General features: G+C 37.1%; 1 protein-coding gene across 1 annotated transcript in view; it reads right to left on the bottom strand.

The window, feature by feature from the left end:
• LOC102672573 (hemicentin-2-like) overlaps positions 1-13,202 on the bottom strand; it is a 248,770-nt gene that overhangs the window by 2,792 nt on the left and 232,776 nt on the right. Inside the window, 6 exon segments of the mRNA XM_031509648.1 lie at positions 1-258; positions 2,564-2,857; positions 3,093-3,252; positions 4,244-4,374; positions 4,483-4,627; positions 7,802-7,953. Coding sequence (XP_031365508.1) covers positions 1-258; positions 2,564-2,857; positions 3,093-3,252; positions 4,244-4,374; positions 4,483-4,627; positions 7,802-7,953 — 1,140 coding nt within the window.

Genomic DNA, 13,202 nt, shown 5'->3' with positions numbered 1-13,202 from the left:
CCACCATCGCCTCGCTCCGCCCTTTATCGTTGTACGCGTAAATGCAGGCCTGGTAAAGGGCGCCCGATTCCAAATGGGTGACGCTGAAACGTGGCACAGGCGATGTCAGATTAGCACGCAATTCCTGGCTGTTGCTCTCCCTCACTTCGAGAAGAAAGGACTGGGGTAGACCGCCGTTGAACCCCTCCGTGCATCGCACCGAGAACGAGTTGGTCGACGTGTTCAAGGTGGTGCAATTGTGAACCATATCGGGCCGACCTGATGCAGACACCGCAGGTAACGTACTATTTTAATGTTATACACGATTCGTGGATCTATTTATTGAGTTCAATGGTCTGGTATATTATATTATTATACCAATAGTATTGGTCTTGATTATTAATATGCCATATTGTCTCATTGTGATTAGTTTGTGTCTGTACTTGTCCAATGTACAATTTACATCACTTGTCTGATCATAATTATCTCGTTTCACTTATCTGGTCCATTGCTTCGTCTCTTTTTATTTTATCTTTCTGATTTTTTTGAAATTTTACAAATCTCTTGATGAATTCGTGACTTGAACTTTCGTTTGAAAATTTTTATTAGAACAAATGATGGGAGTTGATAATATAGTTATATAGATATTATATGTTTTATTAAGTCTACGATAACTACTTTTAGATAATTATTACTTTCATATTCATAAGAAATTATAAATTAAATTACTCTTCGAATATTTTTATATCTACGTTCGAAGATTAATTAATTGATAGAAGCGAAGAGACGATAGAAAGCTATTATTAATGTCGATAAATGGAACGAAGCAATGGATACATACGTTGTACTTTAAAAGGAGAATTATTAAAAATACTAAAAATACTAAAAAAAAAGAAAAGAAAAAGAAAAAAGTACAAAGGATAAGTTCGTATAACGGCTCTATACTGAGAAATAATTTCGTTGCGAAATATTAGATTGACAAAGAGTGCAGCACTTTATGTTTCGTCTGAAACGCGATCTCTTTATGGTAGCGTAAACAAGAAGCGAGGAAGCTTCTGTTTAAACTTATTTACGAAAGCTTCCGGGCCATTATTCTCTTTTTCAGTGTTCCCTTAAATTTTACAAGCAATATAACTGTTTTCACGAAGACATCGTTCGATACATTCGTTGTGTACACGTTCGTACGAAGAAGAAAAAAGTCTCGCGTTCATTTCACGAATTGGTTAAACGCGATCTTTTAAAAATTTTACTCCAAAAGTTTTATTGTTCAATTTATTATTATTTGGCCAGCGATTATCGAAATATCACGAAACTTCGTTCAAATATCAGATGGTTAATTTTCACCGTGAATTTGTTTTCCATTTTGTTTTGCCGTAAAGAATAATTAACGAGAAAGAAAGGAACGAGGATAGGAAATGCGGCGAGATGGTTGAAAAAAACGGATAAAAATGGGATCAAAGGAAGAGAAGGAAAAGTTACCGGGGTATTCGTAGTTTCCAAAAAACGACTTGCCGTAATCACGCGCCGGAATTTTTATTTTGATCCTTTTTTTTGCTTTTAATTTCTCAAAATACTTTGCTCGTCTATCTCCTCCACGAGCGCCACGAGTTGCCTCTGTCGAAAAGCGGCCAAGTTTTCCTTTGAGTATCGAAATTAATCCTGCTTTCGAACGGGGGAAAAAAAAAATAGTAGAACTTTTATTGACAGTTAGAATATACACGCGTAAAAATATTATTATCGCGAAAATATAAATGATCATCTCGTTGATCGAATATCGGATATATAGGTAATGAACGTTCGATATATTTTGGCGCGAAATTCGAACAGTCGTTCTTTTTTTCGTGCAACAATTGGATCTTTTCAGTAGTTTGATGGCCACGTTCGTCACTGAAAAAAAAAAAAAAAAAAAAAAAATAGGGCCATCCGTGCGCGGATTTCCACACATACATGCGCATACGTGATAACGAACTTCCCTTTTAATCCCGGGACTTCTCGATTTTCCCCGGTGGGGTTTTCGCTTTTGAAAAATCAGCCCAGCGCTTCCTTTTTTTTTTTTTTTTTTTTTTTGTAATTACCACCAACCGCGAACGTTTCATTTTTTTCCCATCTCTCTTCGCGTTCATATTCAACCTACGAACTTTTCTCGATTGACAAACACGTGTATACGATGCTTTTCATATTTCGAAAAGAAGTGATAATCACAGATTGCGATTTGTATTAAACGTCCCTGTCGGTAAAGTCGGGGACGAGTAGAATTGTGACACTTATCGAACGAGTAATAGTGGAACACTAGTGGACTGGGCCGACAAGTGAAACCGGACGCTATCTGGTCGGACGAATAGACCGCCTTGATAGATTCTGATCAGACAAGTGGACAAGTTAGCGTATCGATTAGAAGTTTGACTAGTGAAACGGAATAATCCATATTTTTTTTCAAGATTTCTAATTTGTTTTGATACGATAAATTCACAAATAATGGTTAAAGTGAGGATAAACGAAAGCAAAGAAAATAAGTAAGTTATGGAGGTTCACAACCGAAACAGCCGAATTTCCATGATGGAATTATCACGTAAAGATACCTCACCGGCCGGTATGATGTGATAGACGCAGGGCACTTGTTGATGTCCAATTCGATTGGTGGCCCAGCAGAGCAACGTGCCGTAATCCAATTCCGTCATAGGTGTGTACGAGACGATGGAGGATGTGCCGGCCCTGGCGATATGACTGGCGGCCACGTCGATACTCTCGGCGGAATTGTTGAAGGTCCAACGGAATTGAACCTCGGGGGGGTTCGCGTCCACTTGGCAGGATATGTTTGCCTTTTCTTGTTTCGCCACGCCGTGCACCTTCGTCTGATTCGGTTTGCAAGTGGGCGAGACTGGAATTCGAGATTTGAATCGCATCAATTTTTCCATTCCGCGCGTCTCTTTCACGACTTTGATCGAAAATCTTTTCGATCGAGTATTTATACGATGAAAATTGAATATTATTTCGTCCGATAATTAGAAGGAAAGAAAAGAAAAGAAGAAGAAAAAGAAATATATAGATAATTGTTCGACGAAGATTCCTTCGCGTATCTTGTCTGATCATTTATTTAGCGACACGTTACGTACACATTACGTTCAAATAAAACGGAATGCTCTCCCCATCCCCTTCCGTGTTATATCCGACGCAAGTGTAATTGCCTGCGCTTTTACGGTCGACGCCTTGCAACACCAGGCTTTGATTACTGATTATGATACCCTGTGTGACGTTGGAGTGAAGAGTTTTCCCCTGTAACAAAGAGCGATTGATACAGCGTTGATGAGTTTATATACCATACGATTAACGCGTGGAGATGTTGCATTAAATCAACATTTTCTTCTCGAACTCGACAATTTTATAAAAATTCTTTACTTTCTTTTTTTTTCCATATATAAAAAGGTAATATAAAAATCGTTCAAATTTCGCTACAACTCTTCCAGAAGGAGAATTTTCGATGTCGTTTTAAATGCAATTTCGAACGTTTCAATTGTACCATATATCATACCCCATGGGAAATATCTTCCTGCATTTTTCAACGATGTTCGAAGAATAAAACGGGGATAAAGAAGCGCGCCTCTTGCGATCGATGCTGTTACGGAATTTTGAATATCCTTGTTTCGGCCCAACCTTGCACTTCCATCCCTATTTCTGCGCTGACAAGATGGCCTCGACTCGCGTGCGAACCTTTTTTTTCCCCTTCAAATCTACTACTTTCGAAACTTTTTGATCCCGCGGAAACAAGTTTGTTTAAATTAGTTAGTTAAGGGATAAAAGGACGTACTCTTAGGTAGTAATCGCGGGAAGGGAGGAATAAAAAACGGAAACGGGCGAAAAACGCGCAAACTTGAAACTGTGATGCGCGCCGTTGAAAATTTCGAAAGCTTTACTATTATTATCCAGATTATAATAAACAGCAACTAATATTTATTTCTTCGAGAATGAAAATTTAAAATCCAAAAAAAATATTATTTAACAAATAGTCGAAAAAATTTTAAAAAAAAAGAAAAAGAGATAGAAATATTGAAAGCACATTTACGATTTTATTTGTTATAAATAATATATATAAATAATATATATATACATATTAATTAAATCGAATTGATTATATCAATATATATATACATATATATTATATAAATTTGAAAACTTTAGAATTACAAATTTCGATTCACCTTTCGATTTACCTCACGAGAATTGAGATATAAACACGAGATATAAATAAACGATTAAAGTCGCTTACCAAATGTCGCCATTCAACCTTATAAACCGGAGGCTCGGCGTGAATCAAACAGTCGAAGTACACGTCAGTTCCCTCGCGGATCTCGTTGGGATTCAACGAGGTGCCCAGCTGTATCCGCGTTTCCGGCGTGTCTGCAAATTGAAAACGTCAATATGTCGGTCGGTTCCGGTGGTGAATAATCGTAACTGATCGACAACTGGTCGCTCCGTTTCTCCGTAGTGTGTCTTTAATACGCTTACACTGTATCTCGAGTACCCAGTCGTCCCTTATCGATTCGCTCCCCATGATTGGATTTTCAGCCCTGCACGACAATTGTCTACCGGCATCTGTTTTGGTCGCCATGAAAGACAAGATGCTGGTGGTCGTGTTCCCATCGCTCGACATCTGTAACATCGTTATCATAACTTTCCTTTCCGCGTCCTATATTTTTCTTCAATTTTATTCTTCAAATTCGCTCCCCTCCCCCTTCGGTTTTTCATCTCAATTCTCTCTCTCGTACGTCTTTCGTTCGAATTTCATTTTCAATGAATTCAAAGTTGTTATAGGATCATTTTGTTACATCTCGCGTTCAGTTTTCAGGTGAAAAAAAATTTTGTGAATAGAGATTGAAAGGGAAGATTGAAAAAAAAAATATATATATATATATATGATAAATTTTAGAAAATTCGAATTTCATTTCGAGATTCAATTCAAAATTCATTTCATAATTATTAATAAATCTGGAGGATGAAAATGAATAATAACGGAATATTTAATCATTCGAATTCGTGAGTATATCAATTCTATTTTCTGCTCGCAGTATACGTTATTAAAAAGTAAGAAAGAAAGTTCGAATAAAATTTATTTCTGTCTGAGCTACACGCTTCGAAATGTATCGGTATTCTTCTCTGGTCGTATATTCCTGTCTAGATTCAGCAGTAAACTTCGAAATGTTCCATGAGAGTAATCTGTCCATGGCGTAGGCTTAGAGAGGCACGTTTCGTTATCAGGAGAAGATAGGTTAGTTTAAAATTTTCTTCGACTAAAGTATACGTAGGCTTAGATAGTTTCCAAGATCAGATCTGTTTAATTTTATGATAAGCTATGTTATGACAAGGAATCTTGAGAAATGGACTCGCACGGAATATATATAGTTTCTTCTCTTCTCTTATTTCTGACTTATCGAAGAAATTATTACACATCCGAGTTCTCGAGATACGTTTGTTAAAACTTTAAAATTCCTTCCCCTCCTCTATTATTATTTACCCTCTATTTACTTTAATTTCCGATCAAAGTTTCTAATTTTAACATTTCTCTTAAAATTTCATTAATTATCGTTTCTCAAAAATTATATATGAGAAAATTGGAAAATATTCAATCGCAGGAAAATTAAGATATTCAAATTCTGCGAGGAATTCTTTCTTCTTTAACCGTTCCATTAATATAGAAAGGGTGAATTTTCGCAGGTATCTTTATAAAATTTCCAATTAAGGTATCACGGTTCGATCGTAAACAGGGACATCTATATCGATATATAAATTTTAATCTTGATCCGCAATTTTCCTTCGCGATCGGGGATATAAATATTTGAGACGCGGAGATTGGTGGCAGGGACACGAAATAAAAGGGGCACTTGCCAAGAGAGAAACAGAGAAAATATTGTTCCAGAGTCGACGCTTCTCGTTCCGCGAGACTTTGTTCCGCCGCTTATATAAGAAAGTTAAACAAAAGAGGATGAGGCGTAAGAAGAAATACGAGGGAGGAAGGATAATCTATAGGAGGGAACGGGACGGTTCCTCGACTCACCTTCCTTCTTCCTGTTCCTGTAATCTTGTAGGTAAGAAACTTTCGTTTCCCTCGTTTTAACACGCCTAACGTAACGCCGATATCTTTCACACGAATTTCACAAATTGTATAATCGAATAATCTTTTCGAGATATACATATGGATCATCAATCGAAATGTTGTAATAATACTTTAATCAACCTGTTAACCTTGTGGAAATCTTTTCTTGTTCTTCTTATTTCTCGATAAATTTCCTCGCGAGGATTCTCCTCACGTACTTCTTTTTTCACTATTTCGATGTGGCACAGACCCCCTCTGAGCTTTACGGATCTCTCGATCAAAATTTTAGCCTGCAGAGAGTTTATATCCATGTCTCTCGTCTAAATATCCGCAATTACAATCCACAGTCATTGCACGGGATAAATAATAAACTTCCTTTTACATCTTTCACGATGATCTATTTTGGCGGTTGTAAATACTACATTCTTCTTCTATCATTATTCATCTAAAAATTCTCACGTATCGAAATTCTAATTGATATGCAGCACTGCAAAGTTGCAGCAATGTTAATCTTGATTTTATCTTCCTTACGATTTTTCCTTCGAACCGTAGCCACTTGTTCGCGTCCAATTACGAAAATTCCTATTCGAAACCTGTTAGGTAAACTATGCAAATCTGCAGGTTTAAATCCCCAGGTTGGTCGTTGTTTTTCGTGGAGCGACATTGGTTCGGGTCGCCAATAAATAGCCGGCCGTTGTATTCCGGTTTCGTGGCCCGCTCGATTTGCCTTAATTACGGGCCCCTAACGAGAGCATGGACTCGCGAGGTATCCGACTAGGAGGCACACCGTTATCACATCACCGCCTCGCTTCGATTTAAATTATTCCCCGTCTAATGGCGCTTTTAACGTGGCTTAAAGCTATGCCCTAACGCGATAACGATATCCCTGCACGCTATTCTCGCGTATACGGGAATCCTGGACGGGCGCACGCGTACGGGAACAACGTATTTTACACGGTTCCTTTAAGAGGTCAGAGGCTGAGAGATTAGAAGTTACCGTCGAGCGGTGTATCGAATCTCGTTTGCTCCCTTTCACTCTTCACGGTGAGGCGCATCTGCAAAGTTTTTAAACGCCGAGAGTTTGCCGAGAGAAAAGTTTATTTTATTTCTTCTTAACTTCTTAACTTCGTGTTTTTCCTACATTTGTAACAACGTGGAGCGTTGCGCAAGAACCTACTTTCAAAACCGCGCAACGAGGTTTTTGCACGAATAAAAACTTTGCGTTTAAGTTTAATAAGTCACCTAAGAGTAATTATCATGGTTCAACGATCATTTTCACACCTCTTTCTTGTTTAAATAACAAGAGAGGAATGATGTAAAGAGTTCTACGTTCTCCTCCAAACGTTCTAATTGACGAATGAAATTTTGCAAGTTCAAGTGTCATGGATATGATATTATGGATTAAAACAGTGATGGGGAGGAGAAATAAATTTCCAAAATCTTCGTAGGAACCAGTTTCCACGCGACAAAATTCTTCGACTCGGGTGTGGAAAAATAATATCCACGATATATCATTTTTAGAGCCAGGTTCGCAACTAGGAGATTCGAGTTCGATTCCCTCACCCCACCTTTTTCTTTCCGCGACAAGTATATATTTCGGGCGGGTAGGCGAGATATTTCACCGATTTAAGAGCCTCTGACTTCGATTTACGAGTCGAGGCCAGGGAATAGCCAGGCCTGGATTCTCGGCCAACGAGTTGGTGTCTCGCCTTTTCATCATTCTCTCGTACTTACACTCTCCTTGGTGTCCACCAAACGTTGATCGTTCCTCCACCAGGTTACCGTGGCCGGTGGCCTCGAGCCGGAAGTGACGCAGACCAGCTCGTACCTCTTGCCCGCGGACAACGGCTGGTTCGACCCGATTATCCTCACCTCCAACGGCCAGACTGCAAGTGTAGTCGTTTGGAATGGCGTATTAGTATTAGTGCTCGCGTAACAAGCGTTATTTCACGCGTGAAGAATAAATAAAAGGTAACGGATATGCTTGGATTATAAGTCAAACGGTTAGAAGAAAGGGAAATATTCAGGCCGGAGTTTTGGGTTGATTTGTTGGAAGTGACGAAATATATGTATGTGTAGAAGTTGGATGAGAGATGAGTTGGACGGGAGTAGGTTTCGACTATTGTGAAAGGGAGGAAAAGTAGAGCGGAACGCGATGTCCGCGAGCGGAGAAGAGGCGTGGGGGAGGATGGCTTATCAGACGGAATGAGTAGAAGTGGTGAATGTTCGAGTAGAATGGAAGTATGTGCGGAACGGATAGTAGAACAGGGCTGTTGGTGTTGGAAAAGTTGAAAGCGCGGTGCTTGGACGGAGTAAAATGGAGAAACAGATGCTGAAATGGAATTGGTGGTTGATAAATGTTAATTGAATTTTCCGTGAAAATTATTCCCTTTTAATTTAATTTAATATGGTCTTTAAATGGTTACGCGTAAAATGATATTTTTATGAGTATTTTTTGTTTCGAAAATAGGCAATAGATTGTTGAAATAAGGTTTGTTTTATATGCTTTTGGTATATATTTATATACCAAGACCAACCTTCCTGATAGTTGTTTTTTTTTACACGGATAATTGTTTGCGTTATCGAGTCATCGATTTTTCTTCCTCCTCGCTGTCCTTCATTATTTTTTCTCAGCTTTGTGTCCGTTTATTATGCTCCAGATACTTCGTGGATCGTCACGTCAGACACAATCGGATAATAACTCACTTGCCATTTGTCGTACATATCACGGTATAAAACAAACGGTTATATATTTTTTGAATAATAATGAAAATTAGAATAATTATTTTCGTGTAATTAATTTTTTAACTTTTTAAATAAAGTAATTCTTCTACTTGTAAATAATTACAAAGAGGAATTACAAAGAAAATTTCACGCGGCATATTATACAGAATCATTAAAATAAAAATGATTTCGAAAAATTTTTAGTTGACAATTTATTTTTAAAGTCGTCGTATTTTAAATAAAAAATTATGAACATTTTGAAACGATCTTTTCCGTGATATTTTACATCGTTGTTATCGATGTGTGGAGCCTGTATAGAAAAATCTGTTTCAATAATAAGAAAATTGTACGAAACGAACATGAAAAATATCTTAATAATCAATCTTCGTTCCATTGTGTCTTCATATAATTGAACACTCGTGCCCTGAGAATTAACTATCTTTCTTCCCCTAGTCACTTTCTTCTTTCTCTTTTTCTTCCCCTATTTTTTTTCTTCCTTTCTTTTTTCGCGCGACACTACGTTATTCGAGACACGTCTGCAATATCCATCGTGAAAAATTGACGTTGATAAATTTCTTTTATATATAAAACGATACTTCATTGAATAACAAAATTATTCAGAAAATAGTTTTCGTTCACTGTTGAATTTCCGGAGGGATTATTAATTATAATTTTCTTTTCTTCGTTAAAAAAAAAATTATAACAAAGAAAACGAAGGAAATCGAATGCAAAAAAGAAGAGCAGCAACATTACAAAATATTTTTCCTTAAAACGAAATCACCAAACTTTGTGTCGTCTGGGCACGAACGATACTGCTTTCCTTCCCAATTATATCGTTATCTCTCTCGAAATCTCTTCGTTAGAATCCTTCTAACACGCGACCAACTGTGAAAACCATCGTCTGTTTACATTTGTTCGAAACAACGACAAGACACGATTGGATTTACGCGCATAAACTTAAAGAAACTTAGGCTGCCGCCACGATTAGAAAAGAAATTCGAAGTAAGTTTTTATTATTCAAGAGAAATAAGAAGTCTCTTTAAGGAAAGAGAAGAGAGAAGAAAATCTATGAAATTTATTTCGCCGTGCGATGCTTAATCAAGCGAAGGAAATGCGCGTCTCGCATTCGGAAATTGATTTTTATCTCGAATGCTAAAGAATGATATTATTCGGGCGTAAAAATGATTGCTAATATTAGTTGAATCAATTGTTTCAATATTGTTACGTGCTTCGAAATTGAGGAAAGTTTCAAATCAGAGACAGAGATCGATTGATTTTTCTTTCTTATTAGCATCGAGATTACGGAAAATGATAGCAGATGGCTGGTTTATTTATTCTTTAAGGATGATAGAATGCCTCCCCTTTCGCCATAATTGGGCGTTCAATCGTTGAGGAGGGTGTGCTTAATCTTTCGTCATTGTGTATTTTATAAATTTGTAACCGAGGCGGGATGGCATCCATTTTAATCATAAACCCGTTAAACCCTGCGTATTATGCATCGGATGAAGGGCTAACGTAATTTATTATTTATTACAATCTGGGAATAATTTTCAATCTTTATTATATTAGAAAATAAAAAGGAATTTCAGAGAGACAAAAAAAGAAAGGTTCAACGTACGGCGAACAACGATGCGAGAAAACGTACGATGATATAAGATTACAGGCAAGTGGAACGAATCGATATATGATCAGCCTATTGTGTATTGCCCCGCCAAACAAATAAGAAATATTTTGTATATATTTATATTATGAGATCGTTTTATTTGTTTCCTAGGTTATTTAAATTTCTCGTTTGTTTATCCATTTATTTTTTTCAATTTATTTCTTTAAATTTTAGTTTATTGGTTTACACACGAGCATACGTATACTTTTCGGTTAGCGAAGAGATATATTTCGATTTTTTTATTGTAAATCGATAATAGTTACCGTGTTTCAATTTTTTTCACTGCTAATAAAAACACAGCCATATTTTTTTTAAAAACTTCATAAAACCATCTCTAAAAATACCATCACGATTTTTGATGAAAAATTCCATTGAACTTCGCGATGAGAAGAAATATCTTCGAATCATTTATTTATTTCAAGAATGAAGATACTCATCAGAAGATACTCTCAACGATAATTTTTCGCCAATGGAAATTACATTGAGAATCTCAAAATCTGCATTTGCATCCTCAATTCTGATTCTTATGCAAAGAGAAAGTAACGAAGGAAGAGAAGATTCAAAAAGTTTAGAGGCCAATACGAAACAATACATTGTACAACCACTTGTTCTTCTCATTTTTTATCATCGTCGAGGAAAGAACGAATCCATCCATCAAATCGCTAAAACAGTTGATATAACGTAAAATTTGTTCGATTAACCGTACGAACGCGAGTGGACCGACTGATATTTCAAATATTCCATTCTGTCGCCACCAGAGACTAAGAGAGTAGGCTAGAGAATCCCTTCTGAGTTGTGGTCGTGGCTAATTTACATGACTTGCATCGGGCTAATTCGAGAGACGGTCGATAGCCTCGGTTAAAGGGGTTGAAACGATGTTTACTTTATTATGTAATCACGGGGAAATTCAATATTGACGGAGGCACACCGGAAGCTGTTTTAGAAACGCCTTATGGCTCTTTTAAACGCTGGATGCCCTCTTCGTTCCATTTTTCCGTACATATATATATATATACATATACGCTTTAAAGCATTATATAGTATGCAAATGATCCTGGAAATGAACTGAGGAGTAATTTCGATTTTAATGTTGTTGTCGAAGGTATATTGCTGTTATTCTTAGATTGTTATTTCGAAGGATTATTATTATTATTATTATTCAAGTATTATTAATTTAATCGGATTAATCCCGTTATCTTGAGTTTTTCATTCGTTCGCGAATATTATATAAAATAAGACGGTGTATCTAATCTCATTTACTTACAAGACTCTCTGTGTCCACGAATAAATTAATATTTTCCAAGAAAGAACATCTCAACATTAAGAAACACCGAGGGAAGTCTGAAATCCTTTAAGAGTCTTTATCGTGCCAGAAAAGAACAACTATAACGGAATCCTATAAACGAATGGAGCAGGTTTACAAACACGAAACGAAGATGTTGCTTCCTCCTCAACATTCCCTATTTTCTTTTAGGTATAATTAAATATTTATCAACTATTAATACGATTATGGAGAAAAATGGAATTCATATCAAATTTGATCCTTTGATCTATTAATTAAATTATATACTTTTTAAATAATAAAAAAAAATCACAGTATGCTTAATAGCTCGATGTTGCAAAACGCTATACATTAATCTAACAACGAATCCTGGACAACGAAAAGGATAATTTGTCCCGTTGAAGAACAATCGCTTTTCCAAAACAATCCAAAACAATTTTCCTCGCCTGTTTGATCCAAAATTGCTCGAAATTAAATGATTCCACGGAAATTGAACCGGTCGAAAGATATCAGGAGGGAGGGATCCACCGATTTTCAGATTCTATCCGCTCGCGCAGAAACGACGCTGGATCGACAAAGCGGCGAAATCGAGACGTATAACGGGCATTGTTCCAGGGAAACGTCGTTGCCATGGCCGATGGTATAAAGGCCGCGCCCCGTCCTCGACAGAGAGACGAGGAAATTTGCTTTACGCAGCGGCCCATATCGCGGTCGACCCGTGACATTTCGCCGTTCAACTTTTCCTTTTGCGCCCTCGAGGCCCGTTTCCTGCGACTTTTCCTGCGCCAGCCGACGCGTGCACGCGGGAAACGTGTTGCTTTGTCGATGACAACCCAGAGAGAAATGCTCGTGTAAATTTATTTCTCTCGATTTTTTTTTCTCTCGAGGAGGGAAGCCCTCTTGCTCCCTGCCCCAATTTTTCACTTCAACGACGAATTGTAATTGTTATTTTTCTCGATTTTTCTTTTTTTTGGAGGGAGAGGAACGTGATAATATATTTAGAGATGAATTTGGAGTCACTCAACGAATTAAATGGTTAGACTTTTTAAGAATTTGAGGTTAAATTTTTTGTTCGATCCAAGAAGAAATTTATTCCACTAAATGTCAAATGGTTTACCCTTATCTGTCAGACGACGAGAGCATTGTTAAATAAACTCGGGAATAAAATCGTTAATAGTTTAGAAAACTCGCCAATGGTTGTTAGACTTTGGTGTAAAAAAAAAAAAAAAAAAAAAATTGATGGAAATCCTTGCAATGGACGGATCGTTGTTCCATTTTTTTGTTTGAACTTGTTACTCGTTATTCGATCACACGGAAAAATCTGTCCTCGTTTATATAGAATAAACGAGGATGTGAATTTTATGAAAAGGTCGGCCAAGTGTCGGCCAGTGCAAAATGCAGTTTCCAAGCAATCTCTTCGAGTCAAAATCGTTACTATTTTTTTTTTCCCTCCTTTTCATCCTCTT

The sequence above is a fragment of the Apis dorsata genome, unplaced genomic scaffold (genome assembly GCF_000469605.1).
Source record: "Apis dorsata unplaced genomic scaffold, Apis dorsata 1.3 scaffold_165, whole genome shotgun sequence".
Taxonomy (NCBI): Eukaryota; Metazoa; Arthropoda; class Insecta; order Hymenoptera; family Apidae; genus Apis; species Apis dorsata.
This window is presented reverse-complemented; position numbering and strand designations above follow the sequence as displayed.